This window comes from Curcuma longa, chromosome 5, assembly GCF_044706935.1.
Source record: "Curcuma longa cultivar G26 ecotype Majalengka, Jawa Barat chromosome 5, ITB_CL_G26_1.1, whole genome shotgun sequence".
Lineage (NCBI taxonomy): Eukaryota > Viridiplantae > Streptophyta > Magnoliopsida > Zingiberales > Zingiberaceae > Curcuma > Curcuma longa.
Genome location: NC_133865.1, coordinates 9,844,289 through 9,871,305, shown reverse-complemented (window position 1 = coordinate 9,871,305; position 27,017 = coordinate 9,844,289). Strand labels below are relative to the sequence as shown.

The 27,017-nt window shown below is 35.1% G+C and overlaps 3 protein-coding genes across 5 annotated transcripts; 2 read left to right on the top strand and 1 right to left on the bottom strand.

Moving 5' to 3' along the window:
- Positions 1-32: 32 nt before the first annotated feature.
- LOC141828865 (protein SHORTAGE IN CHIASMATA 1 homolog) lies at positions 33-9,649 on the top strand. The gene is given in 10 exon segments (XM_074716252.1): positions 33-371; positions 446-484; positions 567-653; positions 715-804; positions 900-971; positions 1,842-3,838; positions 5,712-5,892; positions 7,056-7,538; positions 7,989-9,458; positions 9,536-9,649. Coding segments are annotated over 10 exon segments (4,872 nt in total).
- A 2,947-nt stretch (positions 9,650-12,596) lies between these two features.
- Positions 12,597-15,481, top strand: LOC141829404 (remorin-like). Its single transcript, XM_074716865.1, has 5 exons — positions 12,597-12,834; positions 13,252-13,302; positions 13,404-13,491; positions 14,593-14,674; positions 15,020-15,481. Exons 1-5 carry the CDS (start codon positions 12,642-12,644, stop codon positions 15,212-15,214), a joined length of 609 nt encoding a protein of 202 aa, XP_074572966.1. The 5' UTR covers positions 12,597-12,641; the 3' UTR covers positions 15,215-15,481.
- A 3,344-nt stretch (positions 15,482-18,825) lies between these two features.
- Positions 18,826-26,956, bottom strand: LOC141828975 (DEAD-box ATP-dependent RNA helicase 6-like). Of its 3 annotated transcripts, XM_074716371.1 has the most exons (11): positions 26,777-26,956; positions 26,424-26,683; positions 24,364-24,424; positions 23,665-23,899; positions 22,989-23,227; positions 22,525-22,776; positions 22,264-22,444; positions 21,223-21,311; positions 20,761-20,834; positions 20,525-20,675; positions 18,826-19,213 (listed from the first exon to the last, which is right to left on the bottom strand). In XM_074716371.1, the coding sequence occupies exons 2-10, from the start codon at positions 26,678-26,680 to the stop codon at positions 20,597-20,599; spliced, it is 1,467 nt and encodes a 488-aa protein (XP_074572472.1). In that variant the 5' UTR covers positions 26,681-26,683; positions 26,777-26,956; the 3' UTR covers positions 18,826-19,213; positions 20,525-20,596. The 3 variants fall into 3 exon arrangements, with proteins under 3 accessions (XP_074572472.1, XP_074572471.1, XP_074572470.1); XM_074716370.1 differs by having other exon boundaries at positions 20,477-20,675; positions 26,424-26,956; XM_074716369.1 differs by having other exon boundaries at positions 26,424-26,956.
- Between the last annotated feature and the right edge of the window lie 61 nt (positions 26,957-27,017).

Genomic DNA, 27,017 nt, shown 5'->3' with positions numbered 1-27,017 from the left:
GACGACGGCTTCGGCGGAGAAGACGAAGAACAATGCGATCTCGATTCCTTAACGTCGACTACTTCTCTTCCCGATCCTCGATCGGAGCCCTGAATCGCTTCCAATTCCTCCCCCTTCCCGTTCCGCATCCTTCTCCCGATCCAGGTCCTTCCGATCCTTCCCCCGATCTCGGTATCTCCTTAGACGGTACATGTATCGACCACGGGATCACGTTGGATGTCGATCCGTTCCCGATCGAGGATGCTCTCTCTCAGTTCCTCTCGGATGTCATACCTAAGACTCTTCCAGCCGCTGGGGATGGCGGTTCCCTTCGTATGAGCCCAAGGAAGAAAAGGTTTCGTTCTCTACCAGGAGTATTCGAAGACAATAAGGTCAGTTAAGTCTTCTTTCTTAGTGTTTTCCCCGTATCGATTTTCTTAATGCAGCTGGGTTCCATGCTGTCCAGGTGTCGGAAGGATCTGGAGCGCCTGATGTTGTTTCGGAAGTGACGTCCTTCCTTTTACTTGGATTCTAGTTTTAGTTTCTCCTGGTTTATTTGGTTGGTTATAGTTTGATGTTGCTCACAGATTGTAGCACTTCTACTCCACGAAGAGAAGGATCTGAATGGAGGTTTAGATTTGAGGCGTAATGAGCTTCCGGCTAAGGATTCCGAGGTAGGTTCAGTTAATGCACTTTGTAACAATTTTTATTTGTTGATAACTTTTTCCTTGCGAGAATTCTGTGTCTCTCTCTATTTGACATCGTCAGGGGATTGAACTGCACAAGGAATTCTTATTTGAGATAGTCGAAGTAGATCTACCCTTGGTAATATATTAGTAATGACAATTAATGATTCCTTTTGTTCTGTTTAATTTTTCTTTCCAAATTGATATAGCTTTTTTCCCTTGTTGTTTTGATAGGGAGAAACCATGGGCTCTGAACCAGAGGTATCTGGAATTCGCTTTGAGATTCCAGACATCACTATATCTCTGGTACGATGTGCCCATTTGATGATGAATCTGTTTCTCTATACAGTTCATGCCATTTTGTTCTATCTATTTTTTCTTCTCACTTAAGTTTTCAAGTACCTCTGTATGAGCTTGTTTGACAGACTATAACTGGCATTTCAGATAGATTTCCAAGCTCAACAAAAAGGAATTGAAATATTTGCTGTTTCAACATACTTATTAACCAACTTCGATAAGGTTATGAAGAATGATAAACGACTTGTTATACACATCCCCGGTTTAACAAAATTTCAGTAGTTATTTAGATTTGTAGCACTGTTATTGTTTATTTGAGAATGAGAAGTGTCATAGTTTATTAGTCATACCTGAATGTGCATATAGGCTTCTTATGGTAAGCCTTAAGTTTCAAATAATTTTAGTGCATCTTCTGAAATTCTTCTCTTATCCCTGTTAACCTTAAATTCAAAGGATATCTTATTTGACTAATGTTTTCTCTCCATGCAACTTTTGTCTCTTCAAATGTTGAGTTACCAGAAGAAGAAACAAATCAAATTCTAGGCTGAGAAAGATGGTTGCTACAAAGTTATGTTGAAATTTTTACATAATTTCAGAACTCAAATTCAATATAACAAAAATTTTAAAAATCCCTAAATGCAATTTATTATCCTTTGGGAATTTACCGCTGATGAGCATGCCATGCCATCAATCATGTTTTTTTGGTTAAGGTCTTCAGAAATTATCACCATTACCTACCTTTTATTTTTGTCAATTATGTTTTCCAAAAACATATTAAAAAACACATACTAACTATTGCATAATTTGTCAGATGTTCTTTTAATTGGTGAATATTAACCATATCAATTTTTGTTTGTTCAAATATATGTTTCTTTGTAGGATAGAGTCAATATTGACATTGAAGTTAAGATCATCTATCCCCACAAAGTTGCTAAATCCATTTATTTAGTGGATGATCTTGATGCCATATTCAATGAACATGAGTCTTCTCTAAGAACTAGGAATTTTACTACTGACAGGACAGTGGAACCTAAGTTGATATTACCACAGTTTGAAGTGAAGAACTTTTTGGAATCTGATGCTGGTATTTCCAGTGCAGAAGCTTTTGGCTGTCTGCTTTCAGTTATTGGACCTTGTATCGGGTCCCAAGATGACAAACTAGTGGTTAATGCCGATGAGTTCTTGGAATCTAATAGTGTAGATATAATGGGAGATGTTTCAGGAGAATGCCTAACGGACTACTGTCCTCAAGATAAACCTATGTGTCTCAACTCCATTCTAGAGATGGATATGATAAATATTGGTGATGTTATGCTCCTTGAAAATGGTCCAATACTATATGCAGTTCCAGCTGATGGACACTATTCCCACTTGCCATGTTCTATACATTTACAGGAAATTCAAAATTTTGATTTTCATTCAGATGATGTCTTGCAAAGTTATGTAAGTTCACAACCTGCTAAGACTCTGGAGATGACTGATCTAATGGTGGTAGATGATATTAATCACACTGATTGTTTATACCAATCTTTTGTCAGCACTGAGCTGGCGCTAGTGGATGATACGTTTAAATCACTTCCAATTCCAATCCTTTCTGATGATAAGGCAATGAAATCAAAGAGCATGATTGTCGAAGAGTTACTTCATACCCTAGAACCTCATTCTCTGTCTGCTTGTGATGAAATATATTTAGATTGGCATCCTGTGCTGGAAGGAACATGCAGTAATGATGTTTGCCTTTCATACATAAATATGCTGTACAACGTGAATAATTGTGAAACGAGTTCTGATGTTCACATTGACCGTACAGAGATTGCATCTGATATTGAATTCTTTGAGGACTTCCATGAAAGTGGGGACACACTACAGTTGAAGGAATTGCCCACAAAAGATCAATATTGTATCCGGCATGTTACTCAACTACCTATCCAGAATGAAACTGCTCAACTAACAAATCAAGGATCTCTAAATGAAAAAACTCCAGAATGGAAACATAACATTATTTCAGATAACTCTTCTGTCTTATTCGAGTCGATGACTCAATCCAATGATCTCAACTTTTTCTTGGATGTGAGAAGAGGCGCATTAATGAGAAATTATGGAGATCAAACCATAAAAGGTTCTGATAAGCAAATTTCGTCACCCATTCCTCTCTCTCCAAAATCATGTTTCCCATGTGAAATCCCTAAAGAGAAGTTTGCACAGTGGGTAGTTGATGTGCATACAGTTACCCTCTCTGACTATATTTTGGGTCTTATGGAGCATACTCAGGAAACATATTTGACCATCTTGGAAGAGAGCCCTTATTTGAAAACCAACAATTGGAAAATCAACAATGATAATGAAACTTCTGGCCTTTCAAAGCAAAATATTTTGAACCTCATTATAGACAAATTTCCAAAAGAACGCATTTCAGACTCTAGCCATGAAGATATCATGACCTTAATTGCCCTATATGGTGTCAAGAAGTTGGCATATTTCTTGTGTTTCTTTGGTGTTCATGCTGCTCATCTATATATAAGCTATTTGATTGGAAGCATCAAGAAATTAGCTGGAAGACTACAACATCTTGAGACCTTACTTGAAGATATAAGAAACAAATCTGACAGACAATTGATTGAGTCCCATCCATCATTGGTTCTTATAGAGGGAATACTGAATTCAAATATTCATAATGCTGAGAAGATACTCATTGTAGCTGAGAGAGTATTTTGGTTACCTTTGACTCGGAAGTTGGCTTCAATGGGGACAAAATATTGCACAATAATGATTAATGATGTGCCTCTGAGTAGTGTGGATAAAAGAGACAATGCTGCATATGATCATTCTTTTCTGAAAGGTCTACAACATTCAGATTGCTTAATAGCATCTTATGAGTAAGTATTTGGGATCATAAATGTAGACAGATCTATTTCTTGAAAGCTATCGTAGCAAATGCAAACTACTGTTCTTGTCTTTCTTTTTGTTTATTTAAGTTGATTCTAATCATTTAGACATCGTCTTTTCTTTGATATCATTAGATTGTTATTTTTTTTTCTCCATCTTTGGAAAAAGGAAAAAATGCATCACACTTATAATTTACTATCCATATTTTCACCCAGATTTAATTTTGATTTCTTCTCTATGGTGTATGATGTCTGCTAGGGGTATTTTGCACCTATTTTTTTTTAATCTTTTTATACAGCATCAAGCATTTTTTTAAAAAAAAAATTCTAGTATGATTTTTATGTGACTAGATACAACTGATAGTTTCATTTAGGATTCATTTGTGCATATTTGATGGGATACAACACACAGGATTACGAGGGATATTTTGGCTATCCATAATTCCATATTTACTTTCCTTTTTCTCATCTGTAATTTTCCATTACGTATGGATTGATTTGTAAATCTAGGATGAAGTTGTGTGTTTTTAACCAATTTATCCCACATTCAGTTCATATTTATCTTATGAATGGATTTCACAATTTGTCGTATATACCCTAACCCTCCCCCCAGAGAAATGGGAGGAGAAACATATTCCTTCCATTTCTCTCAGCCGGACCTAACTCTAATGTATAAAGACAATGTGTCTTGAAGTATGCTTGGATATTGAGGATTCATGAACGAAAAACATGTAAGTTAGGATTTAGGATCGTTTTATTTGTTTTAGAATTGTAATTTGTTATATGCATTCAAGTGAGCTCCTGTTCACTAATATCATTTTTCTAAAAAAGGTTAAGATTCAGGATTATATGTCTTTTCTGCTAGTTTCATTGACTGTTTGTTGGGAAGGGCTGCCACATCAACCTATCATGTCAGTTTTCAACATAGCTCTTAAGTTTGCTCGAACAGCACACAATACGCTGCATCTGAAGTTTATGACTAAAAAAGTTTACAAAACCTAGATTTTAGGTAGCTATCATTGTCAGAATCTCATTCTAGATTTACTTATTAGTGCTTATATCAATTCAATCCAGTTGCCCTTCAAAAGGGAAAAAGTTATTATAATCGTAAGTGTATAGCTGCATTTGTAATATCCTTTGAAAGGAATTACAAGCCACTGAAGCTTTTGCAGCTATTTCATGTATTACCCTTTATTGCCTCATTTATTTATTTAATATAAGAATTATTTGGCCACTTTTACTAAGTTCTAGCATCTTTTACGTCCGTGCTTGATGATACAATGTGTGTTATCTTCAATCTATAGAAGCTATAAATGTTCTCAATTATCCGTAATAATTTTTTTGGTTATCATTCCTTTACTTACTATGGGTTTAAGTTTTGCCATTGAAAGTAAAAAAGCATCTGAAGTCCAACTAGCTCTTATATTCTTTGAGCAGCTACTTGTTCATAGTATGATTAACAGTGCAGCCATAGACTATGATCTCTTCATTTTTGAATTGCTGCTTCCTCAAATTGCAGAGATCAGAACCACTACCTATCAACTTGATCTCCTCAATTAAATGAAAAAGACTCAGATATCACTGTTTTGAATCATCTATATTGCTAAAAAAAGAGTTTATATAGTGGCAAATGCTAGAATGAAAAATATACCGTTGCATTATATATCCTCTTCCAATCAGAAATTATCTTAAATTGTCTGACAATTCAATTAAAGAAGTAATTTATACTAGCAGGGTTCAGAATGTTTTAAACATTTCACCTACATTAGTACTTATAATTGACAGATTTCATAGTATAGGCATTTTAGCCGCGCCTTGCGTGTCTGACAAATTTTCACAAAATTCTTTCTGTTGCATTCACAAGGAATATTTCTGCTTCTTTTCCTTTCAAAAAGTTTGGCATCATCTTGGAGTATGGAGGTCCATATGCATCATCAAGATTATCCTCAATGGTTCCTAAATTGGATAGCTTGCCTCGAGTTCACTTCATCCATGTTGAATTTGCGACTCATCCTACTGCACTTTTTCTTTGTGAAGGCCCTGATGTATGCAAGGATGCTCAATCTACTCAGGTAACTCTGATAACTTACCTACTTATGTCAGCAGTTCCAGCAACTATAGCAGTATTTGGAGTTTCCTCTCTTTTACTGTTCTCAACTATTGTCTGTTTCAGTTGCATCAATCTCAATGGCATTAACTTTACTGTACCCATTTCCTGTCACCAATTGGAAAATTAGGCAAACTCTTTCTGTACGTAGCTTATAAAAGCGACAGATAAATGTGTTTGGAGTAGGAACTTTGTTAATAGTTAGTACTAAATACTACTTTCCAGTCATTTCCATCACTAGCAAATAGGTGTATGCAATGTTACGAGAACTGGATGGGACGTTGGTTCAACTGATCAAATGGGCAGTGAGTGGCTATTCTGATCCAATGTATTTAGTATTATTTTTCCGGTTGACCAGGATTTTCCATCTCAAAAACCTGCGACCAGGGAAGTTAGTTGGTTTGCCCTCCCTCGTCAGTTTTAAAAGTACTCATCAGTGCCGTATTTGGTTCCAATTGTATCAAACAATATAGTTTTGAAGGAATAGACGCTTTTTGACTGCGACTTGCTTATCCTCTATTAATAATCTGCTGTCATCTTTATACACAGGATCAAATATGTTTAAAAACAAAAAAAAAAACTGCAAAGAACTATTTATACAACTTTATTACTTTCCACAAAATATACGTATACAATATACATAACATTGTTATTTGATCTGCATTTATATGTTGTCATAGAGATGTACTCCAATTCAACTGGGTTTGCTAGTTGACTTATTTTTGAGAGTGCGAATCCACCCGTTTCCCATGTACACGTGCGCCTATGCAGATGCAAACACACATATGTAAACATTTCTTGAATTTCCATCAGGGACAGAACTGTATGCTGAAAAAGAGAATTTATCTTTACCATTGGTGCTCAGTAACTGGAAATAACTTCATTGCAGTATTGGATTATGAATTGTCTTGTATTTTACTGAGGCATACCATTGATTGGTTCTTTGTCAAGTCCAAAGTCTAGGTACCTTCAGTACTGTAGTCCTTTGTTTTTTTCCCTTTTGTTTAAGAAAATTTCCAGACTCTTAAGATTGTTGTGTTTTGTATTTTCTTTGAACCAACACGTGCTCCACTTACACCATGAACCTTTCATCTTCTGCAGGATACTAGCTTACAATCCATACCCAGTGTCGAAAAGAGCTTGAACAACATTATAGAGATCCTAAATTTTGTTCCATCAGAGGAGAAGAAAAGCTGTCTATCATGGAAATCTGGTAATGAGAGGGATTCCTCATATGAAAATCAAGCCATAAGATCAAAGGATATCAATTGCAGGGAACCTTGCTTCCCTGATGCGGTAGTTATTGTTAATACCCAAATATTTGATAAGCAAATGCTTATTTCTCGACGAACTTCATACAAAAAAATTTTAGCAATGGAGAAGGCTGGACTACAAATTGTGGAGCGAGATGTTCATCTACCTTTGGACTTGGTACTTGATGCTGCAGTTTGCCTAATTTGGTACGAGGCTAGAAATTTGATGGGCAATAAAGCCACTGAAGACTCATTTATTTCAATGTTTGTAGAGAACATGGCAACCAGCATTCTGATTTCTCTTAGTTACTCTTTCAAGTCTTGCATACTGGTGAGCCTATTCTGACCTTTAAGCTTGCATTTCATCCATTTTCTTTCGGTCAAAAAGCTAATTAGCATACCTGAGTTTTGAACAAATTACACATTGAACAGAAAATTATTGGAAAATATCAAAATAATTCTGATTATACCCTCAATTAACAAATAATTCAAGAAAAAAAAAGTAAGTTGTTCCATATCTGAACTAATTTCTTTCATGTTATTTGGCCTCAGTCAGTAACCTTAAGGAAACTAACTTTCGATACAGTTAGAACTACATGAAGTTCACAGCAAAACCTTGTAAACCCCACTGGATGTGTTGTTCGTGTTCTTTTGCACAATAAGAAGACGGTTTATGCTTTAGACTTGTACCTGCAAAGCTTTCTTCCTTTATGCCTTTTTGATAATTTTTATAGTCTGAAAATCTTCACTTGGTCATATTTGCTTCTCAATGCTGCTCTAGATCTTCGAGGGAGAGAGAAGTTTCCTCGCCGCCATAATGGAGTCATCTGATGCACTTTATGCAGCCGCCGCTAGTCTTGATATTAATTTGCAACTATTTTGCTCACATGAGCCTGATTCAACGGATGACATAATATTGAGCTGCATTAAAGCTGCAACAAGTTCAACTAAGGGTATATATCCAGCAATGCCTGAATCTGAGTCCATTGGCGAATCATTTCTTACAAGATTTCCCTCTATAAATCCGCTCTCCGCTCATGCTATACTTTCCTCTGGTGGTAGCCTTGTGGAATTTCTGCAATGGTCAAATGAACGCAGAATTCGAGCTGTTGGAAAGTATCGTGTGCCCGAAGAAAGTATTTCTCTTTTCAGTGCTCTGTGCCGATTTGGAGAAGTTGGGGAATCTAAATCTGTTATGACACAGTGTTCCTCTATCGACTCAGATATTGACAGCGAACTGCTACCATCACCAAGAAAAAGGCAGAGAAATGTTTCTCACATTCTTTCAACACTCTCTGACGATCCTTTTCTTGATCTTGCCGAGCCACTGGATCAACATATTCGTCTGAAAGAAAAGCCTCCTGCATTCCAGCAACATCAGTTACGGAATTTTTTCGCCATTCATGAGAAAATGAGAAAGATGGACAACGATTATCACAATGACATGTTGGATAAAACAGCCAGAGGATCTGCAAGTACTGGTAATGGTTTGAGTGGAAGAATCGAAAGCAATTACAGAGGTAAAAGCTTCATTGATGAAATCAATGACGAGTGCATTTTCCTAGACGAAAATCTCTCCTCAACATCAGACGCCTTTAACTTTTTGGAGGCAGTTGATTCTGGAAGTGAACCAACAATCAGAAGCTCTAAATCTACAAGCCGGCAAACTCGGAGCACAAAAGATTATTCTGAATTCCCAACCTCAGAAGAGATCAATCATCATATGGACAGTTTTTTGAATGATCGCCCAAATTTTGACGACAGAATATTTAAGAAGGAACACACGCACTTCAACTACAACAAAGGTGATGGATTACTCATAAACCGCGCTCATCACAAGAGCTTTATGCAGGACAACAATGCAAATATCATCGATTTGTCAGCTCAAGAGAAAGCTCCACCAGCTGATGCCGGGAATCCATTCTCAAGTACAGCTCGACAATCTAGTTTGCATGGACCAGACTGGTTTACTGATATTCTGAACAGACTGAAGGAGAAGGGCAACAAGCAACATCAAGCAATCCAAACAAACCCATATTGCAACTCTGCAAGGATTAAAGATACACCAATAAAGACGCGAAGCCCTTCTATCATCGATACTTACAGGTACCAAGGCAGTACTCAAATGAACAACACAACCAAACGCAAGTGTAAAAAGGATGTGAAAAGAAAATTTTCAAATAACAACAAAGATAAGGACACGCCCTTCATTACCAGAACATGGACCCCAATTGACAAAAGAGCCAGACAGGTAATTAATCTCTGACGCCTGTATTTGTTGGCATGTTTTTACGTGCATAAAGAGAAACTTATATGACAATCCTGCAGAATCTTTATTTCACAAGAAATGGAAACGAGAAGCAGAGCAGATTGGTTTGGAGAAGTAGAGACAGCCCGAACTTAGATAGTAACCTTAGGAAGAGACACCGAGATGACTGGTGAATTGGCTTGCCTACATTATAATAGAAAGGTATGGGACTTATCTGTTTTACTTAGTTTTTTTTAATTTGGCTAGGAATTTCTTCACAAAGTACTAGTACTGTTAAAGTACATAGAGAAGAATTAGATCCCCTTTTCTTGTTACCAAACTATGTGATCGAGTTCCGTTTTATTCTCTCGGCCAAACGTAAAATTAAAGTTGAGTTACGGTTAGTCCCACTACATGATCAAAGATCATACTTTAAGCGAAATCAAGCTTGATTGGCCTCTTGTCATAATCTGTTGGTGCTGTAATCCATAATACTTTGAATCTTACTGCTTTATACTTGGGGAAGAATCAAATGAATTGTAAAAGTCATTAAATGGTCAATAGATTCCACCGAGCCAAAATGAGCCAGTCTTGTGGTCCTTTTTGTTAACATCAGGATGCCTTTTTGTCACTTTATCATTGAGACGAACACCCTTCATCTCCCTCTATATTTATGATATATCTTAATAGTATCAACACAACAGCTTATATGATATAATTCCCTCTATATTTATCATGAAACTTAATAGGATCAACACAACAGCTTATACAAGATATGCTGTCGATTTAATTGTGCTCTCCTGAATATTATGAACCGAGTAAAATTTAATTCAACCTTTGGAAAATTAGCCCCAATGTCAATTCTTCTATTTTACTATTTTTTTCCCCTGAGAGATTTGTTGGCTAGCAGTAACAGACTTTTGTTAAACAGTGTTTTGCCAAACACTAAAATAGGAGCAGGCTTAGTATGAAAAAGCATAATTTTTTGACAAAGAATAGTAAATTACTCAGTAAAGATCTCTCTAGTAAGATAACAATACATGAGAATAAAGCAGTTTATGTATTTGTCAAAGAAAGTGATGCATGTTAAGAAAATTTTATATTTTACTTTAATGTGGTCTTGCTAATATTGCTAGGAGCACTGAAAGACTTGTTGTACAAACTGATTATGAGATTTTGTTGAATAGATTGAACAAATGAAAAGAAAGAAGTTACAGAGTTGATGGATGAGCTAGAGCTGAGATTTTTTATTATAATTTTGTGGTTATATATTTCGATGTTAGATAAAGTTAGATAAGGACAATTTTCTGAGAGCCTTCCGACCAAAGTGGCACACATCTTAAGCTTGATTTTGATTGAAAAGATACCATACTTCAGATTTAATATTGAACAGGAACAATCGTGACATCCCATTCGGTGATATCAATTTGTCCAATCTTAATGTCATGTCAGCAAAAGTAAGTAAATGAATAATTAAATAAGATGTTGCTACATGAGTAGATAAGCTGCAACACCTAACCAATGATTACATGAGTAAATAAAATATTACTATATGTGTAAAAGTAAAATTAATTAGATGAAATTTGAACATCTAAATTATTAAAAAATAATGCTGAAAAAAACTTATTTCTGTAGAACTTTTCTTCTTCTTTTTTCTTTTTTTTTTTAATTTTGTATATGTTATTTGGTATAGTCGTCTCTTTCTAAATACGCAATGATTGCGTAAAATATTACGAGCTCCTTTGTATTTAACTCTCGTACCATGTATTTGTATCGTATTAATTATGGCTTGTTTGTGGTAACAAGGCAAACAAACATTTCTATATTTTAAACCAAATCCAATCGAATCTTAGTTAAATAATAAAACCAAATCAAAATTTAATATGACAATTTCCTCAATCATTTTCCAAATATTTAAATTAAGTACCCTATTTTTTCAAATTACTAAATTAAGGATCAATTTTCCAAAACATCCTTTACTTATGTATCTCTCCGCCCTCCGTTCGATTAGTGGTCGACTCAATTCAATAGGTATGAAATCATGGCTAAACTAGTCAAGCGATCAACTGGTTGCAATTTCACTATTGAATTGGTCATAGAAATCCGAATGAATGGTTTGATCATGAAGATCATGAAATCACGATCGAATTGACTATGAAATTACAATCGAGCTAGCTTTGAAATCATTAAGCAATCGCTTAATCAATCAATCGCGATTTGACAATCACCTTTGCATCTTGTTTGAGTGGCTGGCCACGATAGTATAAACGAGTTAAGTAGAGTTAAATTTATGATATTCAAACTTATTTAATAAAGTGATCGAGACGAGTCTAAAATAAACTTAGTAAAATAATTATTTAAGTTTAAATTGATTTCTTTTTTATAAGCTTGAGCTTATTGAATTTATATTTCTAACTTATTTGATCATTTAAAATTTTTACATTTTTAAATTTATTTAGTTGGTTGTTAAATTTAAAAATATAAATTTATTTATTTATTTTAATTTATTTTATTTATTTAGTATATTAATAAGTATTTTATTGATAAACTTTGTTCACAAAAAAAGTAATAAATTGAATATATACATATTCAAATTTAATCATTTAATTTAATAAATTATTTAAATTTATTTAATTAATTAATTTTGTATGTATTAAATGAACATACACAAAATAAATTCTTATTAAATCGAATAGTTCATCAATATTTGATTAATTTATAATTTTAGGAGGGAGGACAAAAGAGATAAACAGTAACAGGGGCATTTTTGGAAAATCCGTATTGGGTATCGAATAATTTTTCAATTTTCCAGTTCAAACCTAACTAACAACCCTACTCACGTGGCATGCATCCAGCGAAGGCGAGTCGGTAAGTCGACGGTGGCAGGTGGGTTAGCCGGTAAGCGTCACCGTTGTCGGGCCCCACGGAGCTTTGCGGTCCACAGCGAACGTGTGGCCCAGTCATTGATGGCAGCCACATGAACGCGGGCCCCAGTCTCGCTGTCCAATGAAGCCCCGCACATGCGTCTCGCCGTTACCTTCTCATGTAGCACCGCGTTGTGCTAGATGACCACTGTTACGCTTTTATTTTCGTAGCGTTTCTATATATATCGGAGTTGGGGCTCGGCCATCTCTGCTACTTCGCTGCTGTTGTCTTCGTGGATTTTGTAGGGTTTGGTGTGGAGAGATGGGTGAGGAAGAGGCTAAGCAGGCGGCGCCGGAGACAGCTCCACCACAGCCGGAGACAGCTCCACCACCGCCGGAGACGGCTCCGCCACCTCCGGAGACTGTGAAGGACGTGGCGGAGGAGAAGGCTCCGATTCCGCCGCCGACGGCCGAAGAGAAGCCAGATGAATCCAAGGCTCTCGCCATCGTCGAGAGTGAGAACGTTTTTCCTGCTGCTCTCTGTCTCTCATCTTTTGTTATCGTGGAGGGATTCTACGTGTTCTAGCTCCGTGAGACCGTTAGTTCTTGGTCGAAATTTCAGTTTTTTTTTTTGGACTTGTTAAAACCTGACCATCTTTGACCTATTGAAATTTCATATCCATGTTACTGGTTGGTGATGGCGAAACTGAAGAGTGGAATTGGGGATTTTTTGTTGCTTTTCTCGAACTTGAACTTTTGGGTCATAATTCCTTTCCTGTTCATTGATTTCTTTCTTTCTCTTGTAGTAAATTACAATTTGAGCTCCTCGGTAAAACTGAATGAAGATTCATGACATACAATCTTTCATCTACTGAAACTTTACTGTCTATTGCACTTTTATTTTTCTTTCTAAGAATTTCCTTTGCGTTCAGAAGTTGAGGATCCACCTAAAGAAAAGAGCTCAGGGGGTTCTATTGATAGGGGTAAGTACTTAGGTCTACAGAGTAACTTCTCTGATTATCATTTCACATCAAGTTATTTTTGGGAAAGAGGATGTTAATGTTTGATGATGTTTATCTTTCAGATGCTGCTCTTGCAAGGCTTGAATCAGAGAAGAGATTGTCTTTAATCCTGGCCTGGGAGGAAAATGAGAAGACCAAGGCAGATAATAAGTATGTCAATATGGAATCTTATTGAATCTTCCACTTTAATCTACTATTAATGCATCTCGCAGAACCCCAAAAACCTAGAGGCTAGAGATATCTAGTAATGACTTCTTGCAATGTCAAAGTTTTGATTTATTCAACAGATGATTGCTTAGAGTTGATTGTAGAAACAGACTGGATAGCTGATGAGCTGGGCCACCTCATTACTTCAGGTCCAATTATGTTTGCCCTTGAAGATGTATAATTTCAAATCAAAGATTAGAAACTACACAAAATTAAGTTCAACTATATATAGCTTTAGCACCTTACAGCCAAGACCTCAAAGGCGAGCATTATGCCAAAACCTCTAGGCTGGGACCAAGACCTCCAGGCCTGATGCCCTCGGGGCCAAGACCTTTAGGCTGGGACCGAGACCTCTAGGCCGGGACTGAGACCTCCAGGCCCGGGGCTGGGGCCCTTGGGGCCGGGACTGAGATCTCCTTCATGCTTATTATTTTGACATGTCATTGCAGTTCTTACCCCAGAATCAAGTTATAAGTATACTAAAATGTACTCATCCATCTGGAAGTAAGCTGTCTAATACAAGAGCTGGATTACCTTATTATTTTAGCTCAGGAAAGTGAGACCTATTTGATATATAATTCTTAATTGAATACCAGTAAGTGACGAGGAAAAGAAAATTCACCTACATAGGACTAACATAATTTTAGCATTTGAGGAGTGTTTGTTAATATCAGCTAGCTAGCTGTTTCTCTACCGCATGATCCATCTTTTTTTGTTTGTTTGATTTTTTTTTTATTTTTCTCATTTTGCTTGAATGACTTGTTCTGAGGTATGTTACCTACTTGCAGCATGAATTATTAAACCAACTCCCTCTATCTTGCCAAAAGAGCAAGTTTAATCTTTGAATGCCTAACAACAATGATCCAATTACCTAAAACATACTTATCTATGTACTAGGGTTGATCATTTTAGTTTTAGCTGTCACCAGAATTTTAACCCTTTTTTTCCCTAAGGAGAACTGGTCGATATTCATACACTTTCTGGTTCCTTCTATGGCAACCTAATTTATATAATTTAACATGATTTCTCATCGTCGTTCAATAGGGCTGCTAAGAAATTGTCATCCATTGCTGCATGGGAAAACTCTAAAAAGGCAGCAGTGGAAGCTGAGCTGAAACAGCGTGAGGTACGTGCTTATTCCTGTTATATTCTACACGTAGCAAAGCTGTCGAGCTGAAATATTTCCTCTTGTTTTCATGAGGCATCCGTAGAAATGAAGAATGTCGAATAACTAGATGAAATGATGCTCAATTGAAATATTTCTTCTTGTTTTCACGAGGTATTCATAGAAATGAAGAATGTAGAACTAGATGAAATGATTCTCATATGGTTGCTTTTATAGGATGGAATCATTAACAGACTAACAACACGAACTATTGTGCTCGAAAACATCAACTAATGATTGCAATAATCAATTGATCTAATGAAAATAGCTTGTTGATATAAAACAAGGATCCTGATGGATGCGCAGGAAGCACTGGAAAAGCAAAAGGCAGAGTATGCTGAAAAGATGAAGAACAAGATTGCATTGCTTCACAAAGAGGCAGAAGAGAAGAGAGCAATGGCTGAGGCCAGGCGCGGGGAAGAGCTCTTGAAGGCTGAAGAACAGGCTGCAAAATATCGTGCCACGGGGCTGACACCCAAAAAGCTTCTTGGTTGCTTTTAAGCATGAAACTGATTGATGCATGGAGGGGAACAGACTATTCTGTGATCTAATTCCTCTGTTCTCTGTGTGTGTGTGTGTGTGTGTGTATCAATGTTTATAATTACGTTGATGTTTGTATGTAGTTAATGCTTCTCTCTGTAAAAGCTTGATGCTTTTGTATATTGACTAGAAGAACAAAAGACTGGTTTGTATAGTTGTATTATATGTGTATTGTGGATATTCTTATTGATAAATTTAATCGGACTTGTGGATGAGCATGATTGTTAATCGTTTACTGTAGTTGTAGCACCAAACAAGAAATATCCTCTAATATTTACCATTTTGTTTTACAAAAATATTCTCGATAGATCAAGATATCAAACTAAAGTGTATCTTTGTTATCTTTCTAAGTTATCAATTAAATTATTTATTGTTTAATGAAAGAAATTCTAATAATAGAATAATGTGAGAGCCATTTGAACATTATTAAATCAAGATATTTTATACGAGTTTTATTGAACCACGTACTTGATTTTTGTTAATATTCAAATCAATTACTACACTTTTATATTTTTCAAATCATATTTTTTTTTCTTTAAATATCTGCTTATACACATGATTCAATGAAACACATTTAAAATTTAAAAAATGAGTGAATTTTAAAATTATTATTTCTCTTTAAAAAATTATTATTTTTAAATCTTATAACAGATTAAATATGAGATGAAATCAAGAAATCATAGTCTTAATTTGAATAGAATCTAATCTATCTAAATCATTAATAAATTTTAATTAAAATTTACAGTTTAATCTTAAATCAAAATTAATGTACTTTCAGAATCTTAAGTCTCATTATATTCTCAAATCTTAATTTCAAACTTATATACCATTTATTATGAGATTTTTAAAATTTATATGATTTATATAATTTTGATATAAAATAATTTGAATTTAAATATATCATATTTATTAATAATAACATAAATGTATTCTTAAAATTCTCCTTGATTATTTTTAAAATTTTAAAATTTAGATATTATATAATTATTAATGAATTTTTGTCAAAATTCATTCATGGTCCTCCAGACTCTAAAATCTGAATAGAATATTCAATGCATTAGTCTTAATTATTTTGAATTATTATTTATTAATTAATAAAAAATTTATGGAGATTGGATTGATCAGATTCCAAAAACTAATACATGAATTATTTTAAAAAATTTAATAATAAAATGGTAGAATCATTTGAACATCATTAAATCTTAAGATTTTTTTTATTTAAATTCAAAAATCAGCCAAAACAAATTTTTTGTGGTTGATCATCATCTTTTAAGACCATGCAATTATTAGACTGGGATTTGTCAGAGTGCTGCATTTATTAAAATAGCCATCAATTGATCGCCACGACCTGGTGGCGTTGCCTCTCGCGACACATGTTCTTCCTGCTCCTGTCAAATAAAAAACGCGACAGTGGTGCCGCTATCAGCCACGACGGCCGGTTTTGCTGTCGCGTATCACTCCATAAAGCAACTGCAATAGACGTGGTGTTATAACGCCCACGTCATTTTGGTGGTCGACCACTGATCGACTACATGGTAATGGTCGACCACTGGTCGACCACCTGATCGACCACCACATGGTCGACCACCTGATCGACCACCACCACATGTGGTCGATCAACTGATCGACCCCGTGTAAAAATTCAACCGTAGTGCCTACGTGGGATCCATCCACTGTCCGATTAACACGTTCAATGTTCTGAACATGTTAAATATCTCTCTCCTCTCTCACTCTTCCACGTCCTTTCCTCTTTGGTCCACATCACCCTATTAACGCGCGATTAACGCGCGTTGCGGATGCTCTTACGCGTGCCAAGCATCCAAATCTATGATTTTTTTTTGTTTTTTTTAATGATTATCGAACCAACTAAATCTGAAAACGATCGATCTTATCTATAAAATTTTTTCATCCATCATCAAAATTATAAATTACTACAGCAAAATCATTATAATAAATCAAAACTAAGAATCAAATTATAAATTCATGAATGATTGTTGAACTACATATAAAACATCAATTTGAATTAAACCCGTCAAATTAATCTACCATGTCCCTGGGCCCATGGTGCCGAGGTAGGACATTCAGGTTGTCACTCAGGCATCCGCGCTTTGATTCCCAACTACAACGTATTTACATGAATTTTCCTCCAAATGGGAATCGTAATCAAAGGACATTGGACATCTAAGTTGGTCGCTGCGTACGCTTCCCGATTTACCCTAATGACTGGTGGGAAACTTTTGTGAGACCGGACCGATCACCCTTAAGAATTGAATCAATGCGACTGACTGAGATTTATCATTTTTTTAAAATAAATTAGATTAAAATTTTATCAACCTATTTTAAAATAAATTCGAATAGACCGATCTACTTAAGTCCACGACCCACATACTTAAGTCCAACCCATTTAAATTACAATCTAAATTTAAAAATTTTAATATTTTTATTTTTTAATAAACTCGTAAATTAATCCGCTTAATCACGATCTGTTAAGTTGAATTGGATTAGAAAATTTTTAACCGTCAAATTGATAAATCGACCCACCCTGTCATTTAATATGATAGCTTTCTAATAAATTAATCTATCCCATCATAGATTGATCTATTTGACCGTGACACCAAAGCCGCTTATGGAGCCACGATTTGTTTTGGTGTCTTTTATTTTATTTTTCTGTATGTTTCTTCCATTTCACCATTTCTCTAAAGCCAAATCGATTATAAGCAAATTCAATTTATCTGAGGGATTTTTGTTTCTTTTTACAAACAAAATCTCAGATGAAATTGTATCGCATGCTGATTCAGAAAGATCACACATATAAAACCACTTTGGACCAAAATGATTTGCTCAGGCATCATTAGTTCATATGAATATTTTCAAATTATACAATTTAGATGGATTTTTCTTTTAAAAAAATAAACTATTAGAAGTTATTGCAAGCTGCTTAAAAGGGGAAACACACAAAATTTCAAATACAAATTTAGCATAGTCACAAACAGCATTTTAAGAAGGTTAATATCAAAACAATGCCCATTTCAGTTTTGACTAGGAATAGCCAAAACACACCAGAGTATTCTTTTATCACTGTCGAAAGAACAAACAGAGTCATACACAATCAAGAAAGTTTTAATCCTATAGCATCTTCGAAATCGTATCCGCAACCATCAAGCATTCCATTTCGTTACGGAGATCATTAAGTTTGTTTTGTTCACTGATCAAAATTACAAGATTGATAAAGCAGAAAGACAGCTACCATACTTTACCATAACCAAAAGGTTCCAAGGGGTGGAAAAGAGTTTGGAAAGGACTGAATTTTAAGAGATACCTGATCAGGCACAACCTAAATTGATTCAGGTTTTAATATAACTTGACAACTAATATCAAACTGAGTTTTTTTTTTAAAAAAAAATCTAAACTACCAAACCCTATAGAAACCTGAATATGATCATATAGGCCAAAAACCTGAAATTTATTTCAGGTATTTTTTTAGCCACAAAAGATGAAAAAAAAAAACAAATGACACTCAGAACCTATTCCAGTGCTCATAGACCTGGATCAAATAATGGCACCCCAAAAAATTCCAGAAATTTACCCTTGGCATGGGATTTTCGGTAACATCTTCAGCAAGAGAAGAAAAAAATTAGTCTATCAGCAAAATGATGTCATAAACCCTACAGACCAAGGTAATATTCTAGTATTTCGGAATGTGGGATTTTAACACACTAACCATTCTATCCAGCTTTGCAGTCTTCAACCGTATGCATTTGACCGATAACATGAAGCAACAATCATCTTCTCACCAGTATATGCACAACAGTTTAACTGTGAACTAGGAGAATCTATTTTTGAATATAGCATATTAAGTTAAGAGTGGCCACGATCGATGTTACCGAATATCCAATCATAGTATCGCGGTTTAGTCATCGGATGCAACTTGGGCACCAAAACAAGATGACAAAATAAACCCTGCATGCGTGCACAAAAGAAAAGTTAGGTAAAGTAGACACGATGATAAAGTAGTTAATGTAAAATTCATCAAAAGTCAATATTGCATCATTCATGCAGCTCAGTACGATGTTCATATTAAAAAATGGTGACCAGGAGTCAGTAGCATACCATTCAACGGGCAAAGAAAATATTCAAATGCAACTTTTAGTCACATAATTGGTGACCAACGAGAGGATAAAATCAATATTGCATTTAATTTTTGAAAGAAAAGATCAATAAATTCAAACCATCCGTGAGGGCTCCATTCTATCAACATCAAACTTGTTCACCAAACTAAGAATTGTGAACTTTAGATAAACCCTAATATATGAAGTCACTCAATTGTGATTAGTGGTGAAAAGTGTAAAGTAATTGAGAAGCATAATTTGGAAACTGAAAAATGACTCGATCACTCTTCAGTTTTGACTATCAATAAAGATCCATATAGTTCATAGGTTGCAAAATTGGAATAGGTTGATATCAACTGCATCAGATATGAAGACCATAGCAAGGAATTACTAAAACAATTGATATAGAAAATAATAGAATCAACCTTGATGATATTTTGTATTAGGAACTCCAACGTTTAAAGTTTAAACACAAACTTTCGAAAATTACATTGTCAGTCAAATGTGAAGTATTTGTTCAATTCTTTACTTATTTTACTTTGTAGTTTTTGTTTACTATTTAATAGTTCAAAAACTTGAAATAAGCTTTCTTTTTGTTAAAAGTTGTATCTGAACATTGTCATTAGCTACCATTATTAGCCACTGCAATGCCCACCAAAAAGGTAGATCAAACACATCTACCTCCACATGAATTCTAGCTAGATCAAGTATATCTTCTGTCACATGTTTCCAATTTTGGTCAACCTCCACTTGTTAGAATCATAATCAACCACTTTTGAAAATTAAAGTATCTGTCATATACAACAATACATAACTGAAATTTACTGACATAGAGGAGCCAATAATGTAGGAGTTATATCTTTCGTTGACAAGACAATTTTAACAATTGAAAAACAATCATATAATAAGGTAGTATAAAAAAAACTGATATTGATTGTGACATGGCATAAGTTTTGTAGATACTAAAACTAGTATGACATGAATGCATGTTAATGAAAATGGTTTACAATAATTTTTGACTAAATTTTCATCATTTTAAACAAAGTTTTACTGGGATCATATTATCTTGCATCACTTTATATCAACAGAAAGTGAGATGACACGTGTGTTTTACATTAATTTGATCTGAATGAGGAAATGCCAAAGGGCCAGAGTTCCATACTGATGTGTCAACGTATACAAGTAGCACTCTAGTTATTCAGCATGAAAATATCAGACTCATAATTGTTCCAGATCACCGGCAGTATATAGCCTGATCAATCTGTGGAGGAATCTGTTTTATTTCTGTGCCAAGTTCTTGCTCGATTCGATATCTGTAGTCAGGCAATTGATTTTCATGTCATGGAAAGAAAATGGAAATAATGCATCAGATTCTTAAGCATTGGCAAGTGATCATACAAATTAAAGCGATCCTCATAGGTGATAAGATTGACAGCTAAACCAAGGTGACCAAACCTTCCTGAACGTCCAACCTGGAATCACCCAACCATTAGCCAAAGGGAACATATTTTAATAGAAAAGGTGAACTCGTACAAGCAATCAAGTAGCACAATTGATGTGCTGATGAATCAATTTCAGGACATAGAGGGATGGGCAAATTCAAATGTGAACAATTAATTTGGAACTTCATTTTTTCTTTCTTTGAGAAAATTAAGGCAAATGCCATTTTCTTAAAATAAAAATGCCACAATAAAAGAACTCACGGGAATTATTGTCATCTTAGATAAATAGCTTGCCTATTTTTTCTTTTTTAAATTTATTGTTATCTAAATCAATAAAGAAGCATGCTCCCTATACCATCTCTCAATGAATTGGCAGCATTTGCAGTTAACTAATATAAACACAGTATCAAGATGATACCCTGTGAAGATATGTTTCAGAGTTCTTTGGGAAATCAAAATTGATGACAACATTAACAGCTTGAATATCAATTCCCCTGGTAAAGAGATCTGCAAAGGCAGCCAAACATGTCACAACACAAATGTCATTCGAAGAGCAAGATATTAAACATGGAAAAATAGTCCAACTTCTCATATTTATTAGCACTTTAGGAAATATGCTCAATCTAGTTGTTCGGTCAAATATAGCAGGTTTTCCAGAAGACCATAGAACACTGAAGTGTATTAATCTTTGCAATGCAGCATGAAAACAATATGATACCACTTCTTGATTTAGGATGAACAAACTAGTATCACATGGAGAACAAAAGCAACTGAAGAGGGAAATTTTAATAAATTCAAGATAGCAAAACAAAGGGATTAGGGTCTTTTTAAAGGCCCAAACGTTGACCTATTCTCCTAAAAGCTACGAAAGAAATGCTCTATCCCCTCTCCCAATAGCTAGATAAACAAATAGCGATTCTTTAAAAAACTTTTCCTGCAAATATAAAATTTCCTCCTTTCTCTTGACTACTTCAAAATAAACCTTAAAACTTAAAAAAACACATAAAATTTAAAATCAGCTATTTAAAAAATTTCAAACTAGAACTTTATAATTATAAACTGCATCACTTTGTCTTTCTGCTCCAACGTAACTGGGCCATGAGTTCCTCAACAGGAATCATAAGACGAAGAGCACAAAAGCGGATACAGCACTGAACTCAGGAGAAATAATAAACGGCACTAGCCAAATGCAATTAGAAGAAGAGGGCTCTCCCTAATTTCCTGCCAATCCTATTCAAACTTCCTCTTGTCCGCCAAGCCAGTGCTTGTCTAGATCTTGAAATAATGTTTGCATTCTATGAATCTCCACATGACATGTTTCAACTATGACCCATGCAGTTGGGTGTCATTGGTTATGCATGGATTTGTCTACAATTAACAGATAATTGCTGATATCATCATAACAACACATGCTAGATTCCAATCAAAAAGAAAAGGCAAAGTGAAAGAAATATCATACCTGTGCAAACAAGATTCCTGCATGCACCATTGCGGAAGTCATGGAAAACCCGATTTCTGTGATCTTGCAACATTTTAGCATGAATATAGAAGCAAGAATAACCCAACTCAGTGATTTTCTTTGCAAGTAGTTCCACTCGGTTAACAGAATTACAGAAAATAATAGATTGATTAATTTGAAGCTGTCAAAACAGGTAAACCAGTCATTCTCAGGCCCAAGAAGAATTTTCAACCTTTGAAATAGTCCAAATTGAGTACAAACCTTTGAGAAAAGGGTATTCAGGCAGTGCACCTTCTGCCTCTCTTCAACAAAAGCATAGTATTGTGTTATACCCTTCAGTGTGAGTTCATCCATCAGATTGATAACATAGGGTTTTGGAAGGTATCTGTCTTTAAAATCCTTAACAGTTACAGGAAATGTTGCTGAAAACATTAAAATTTGCCTATTAGCAGGAAGAAACTGAATAAGTTGCTCTATTGATGGCTGAAACTCTGGAGAAAGAAGCTTGTCAGCCTGTAAAATTATAAATTTGGATTTGCCATCAGAAAAGAGGATGAATAGGCAGAAGCAAGTATTTGCTCATAAGAAACAGATCGGAAAGATGTCTGAGAACTATAGCGTACTCGTTAAGGATAAGAGAATACATAACAATGTAATAGTGTTAGACCTGATCAAAATACCTCAATTAATGTAGTACAGCAAGGTCAAACTTTATCATAAATTACCTCATCTAAGATAAGCATTGAACAGTCCTTCAAAACACAGATCCCTTTTTTTGCAAGATCAAGTATTCGACCAGGAGTTCCAACCAACAACTGGACAGGTTGATATAAACGCATAATGTCATCCTTCAGGCTAGTTCCCCCAGTAGTAACCATAATTTGAATCTTCAAATGCTTTCCAAGTTCCTTACAAACTTGCGATGTTTGAAGAGCTAATTCTCTTGTTGGAACTAATATAACAACTGAAAAACAAAAGTTCTCAATTATTGGATGGGAAAACATTCTGACTTCACAATTAATATCGATCTATCACACATGAGTGGCTTCATGGTAAAATGAAATATCTAGGCGAGTCTAATGCATTTTACTTTCCTCATATACCAACAATGCAGATCAAGTATAGTATGTAGATAAAGGTTATCAGACTAACAAACCATAGCAGAAATGAATCATTATGCACAACACGGTAACCAAAATGATGAACAGCACAAAGAATAAAAGACTTCAAAGTTATGATGCTAATGAGAATACAGGAAACATGAATTTGCAGCTAATAAAGAAAACAAGAAAGAAGAAAATAATGATTTCAACTACCGATGCTCACATCTGAGCCAAAACATAAACCAGTACACAGTTACAACTACTACTGTAGGGAAAAAAAAATATGAAGAAAGAGAACCTTGAATGGCATTAAGATCTTGGTCAATTTTTTCAAGAGCAGGAATACAAAATGCAGCTGTCTTTCCTGTCCCATTTTTAGCTCTAGCAAGAATGTCACTGCCAGTGAGTGCAATAGGAATGCTTTCTTCCTGAATAGGTGAAGGCCTTTCAAAACCCTTCTCATATATGCCCATAAGAAGTTCTCGCTTCAGAAAATAGTCTTCAAACTCATTCCCTTTAGTTGCAGTTACATCCTGACAATTGTGCACCAACAATTATAACCAATATTCATAATCATAGAAGAAAGACTTGCCAACCAAAAGATAACATTATGAATATTTGTATGGTTCATTGTCTAATTTATTGACAGGTGAGAACACCTAAACTAACCTAACAAACTTGATGGGAGGAATTTATTTGACAATTATAGAACAGATGCTGAATATGAAGTACTGGTAGAATAGAGTATGCCATACATTTTAATCTACATTTTTGTAATATGTTACAATCGGAGACTATGTAGTACTTAACATAAATATACATCTAGAAGATACGAGAGTCCCTAGAAAAGACACTAGATCTACAGTAGATGCCTTTTTAACTTTGGCAAAGCATAGTAGCATTTAATTTTATTTATTAGTAGACATAAACTACACAGCAACCAATTCCCAGTTATTCTCTCATTATACTTATAGAGCAAGATGAACACTAACTTTACCTCTGTCTTGTAGCGTGTGTCAGGAGGTGGTGTGTTCAATTGTGCCTTCCAATCTTGGGAACTGAAATAATCAAGGTTAAAATTAGCTAAAAAGATTTTTTTTTAAGTGCTGATATGGTATTGTAACACAATGATTTTCAAGTCAATTGAACTAAATACGTGGGAAATAAATCACATCTCTATAATATCACCAGCTACACAAAAGATCAATCACTAATATACCCAAATAAACTTCTTGTGATGCTCTAGTCAATCCCAAATAGTTGGGGAAAATATTAGTTGATGATGATGATGTTGAAGTCGATTGTGATGCTCTAGCATTATGCTCATAAGTTAAAAATAAGATGCATTGAGATTTTTTAATAGCTTATCAGATTAAATGAGATTCAATTAGCATTGCATCACGAATCAAATTAGTGAAGTCACAAATGTGCACATTTCATTTCCTCAAACATCTGAGTTTTTAATGGCCACTGCACACCTTACCATATCTCTAAGAGTAAATGACAAATCAGGCCCATTTTTTAGCTAAAATTGAAAATAATTTGCATATTCGAGACTTTCTTGATCTTACAATTTCTCAAAATGTAATCAAGACTAAGTTTCCTTATTTGCATGGAAGAGAACTTTTCAAAATACATAATTTCAGTACATAGAAAAGCTTTTCATCTATGTAGCCAACTCCAGATAGTTGGGTGATTTAGCCAAACCAAATTACTTGATCTTAATATGAATATGATTCATGTTTAAGCAGATTGAAAAATAGGAGAGATTGAGCAGTAAAAATACCAATTGATTTGAACCATTTATTACCAAGCATAGACGAAATCATTCCAAACTAAAAATTGCTTGGTTTAGAACCAAATCTAGTGCCCATTAGATGGGTTCATTTCTAGAAGAAAGATGAATTTCACTTTCTTAGAACCAAAAATATAGGGGTGGCACTTTCATCTGGAAGTACAATTTTACATCAATATGGTAATGGGAGTGTTCATTATTCAATTCAAACTTCAAGCTGATAAATGAACCAAAACATGCTAAAAAAAACTGAACCGATTTATACTTTTTTCATAATATATTTGATTCAGATTGGTACAGAGAATTGTATGTTTAAATTTACTTCAGTTTGGTTAAACCTTAAAACCCATAATTTTAAAAAGCCTCCACGTAAGCTTATGCATGAGGAACTGCACAGCATATATATGGCCTATATATGCAATTAACACAATCCCATTTTCAATTAAACTAAATTATCTTAAAACACTTGGTTTGGTAATGATAAACACAAGATATTAGTTATATGCATGTTATTTTACAGTGTTGGTTAATATTGATTGTTTCGACGTGTGCAATTTCTTTTCCATCAATCCAAGAATCTTAACCTGAAATCCTTCTCCATCTATTTGTCCCAATACTCAATCTTTAAAAAAAATGGAAAAAAACGATTATCAATTACTAATTTTGGAGCATTTGAAATCCAAAGTTGATGGGTAGGCGAGTTATGTACTCTTAAAAAGGGAGCATTTTCTAAAAAAAATCTGGCTTTCATACTTTCGGGGGTGACACGAGAAGCATTCAAGCACCTATTGTGTGTTGTAGAATGTACATATGATTAAATCAATTGCATAAAGCCTGAGTTAGCCATGGAACCAATGAATTGTCCAGAAAAAGAGGTTTTTTCCTATTATAATAGTATAGTCCACTGTCCCGGTTAGCGAACAGTTACTTTCATGATGAATTGTTTAGACTAGTTCTACAATGGAGAAGTTACAGCTTCTCAAATTAACTACATGAAAACATGACAGACACTTTGCAAGGTCTCCAAGCACAAACAGAAACAACATCATTATCGTTGGCCATGGGCATATATTACCATTAACGCAAGGAATCACCAAAAAAAATGGATGCCATATATGTTTATCATTGTGGATACCATCTATAAGCTAGAAGAAGTAATTTCTGAGTGATTTATCTGGTTCTCCATATAGTTGCAAGTATTAACACTGGCAAATATTGCAGAAAATAATCCAAAACTCTGTGATGCTCGATTTCCAGTTTACCTAGAATCAATAGCCTCGTATTGAATAGATTGTACCGGTACCCGAGTCCCGAAGTCGCTCCCCGTTGGATTCCTCCTCGACCACTGCTGCTGCTGATATTGGTGCTGGAACTGCGGACCCGGCTGCCCGTGCACTTGACTCCGCTGTACGTACTGCTGTTGCTGAGGATTCCTAGGATAAAAACCAGGATTTGCACTCCCACTGCCTCCGCGACCATTCCCCATCCCAGGCGTAGGAAATCTTCCTCGAGGATTCATCTTCTACACAGAGCGATCCTCCCGTGCGACGACAGGCGAATCAAACACTAACCGACGAAAGATCTCTCCTCAAAAACCGAGAGACGAACAAAATACCTAAAATTCGGAAAGCGTCGACTAAATCTAGGGTTTTCTGATCCGGGAACTTCCCAAGAAAAACGCTAAAGGGAGGGATTCTCTGATCTAGACGGAGGGTACTCTGCGTGAATGGGCTGATCTCTTGATCTCCCGATCGCTCTCGAATCGGAGAAGCAGCGGAGGAACAGGCGAAGAAGGACCGCCGGAAAGGAGACCGGTGGATGACAGATTTGCCCTTGTATTTATAGTAAAAATAATA

Excerpts from the sequence above, each read along its gene's own strand:
- LOC141829404 (XM_074716865.1), top strand. The coding sequence starts at position 12,642 with ATGGGTGAGGAAGAGGCTAAGCAGGCGGCGCCGGAGACAGCTCCACCA. Across the intron at positions 12,835-13,251 it reads GGCTCTCGCCATCGTCGAGA|AAGTTGAGGATCCACCTAAA; the intron begins GTGAGAACGTTT and ends CTTTGCGTTCAG. Across the intron at positions 13,492-14,592 it reads AAGACCAAGGCAGATAATAA|GGCTGCTAAGAAATTGTCAT; the intron begins GTATGTCAATAT and ends GTCGTTCAATAG.
- LOC141828975 (XM_074716370.1), bottom strand. The coding sequence starts at position 26,680 with ATGAATCCTCGAGGAAGATTTCCTACGCCTGGGATGGGGAATGGTCGC. Across the intron at positions 24,425-26,423 it reads TACGAGGCTATTGATTCTAG|TTCCCAAGATTGGAAGGCAC; the intron begins GTAAACTGGAAA and ends TGATTATTTCAG. Across the intron at positions 23,900-24,363 it reads ACACACGCTACAAGACAGAG|GATGTAACTGCAACTAAAGG; the intron begins GTAAAGTTAGTG and ends CACAATTGTCAG.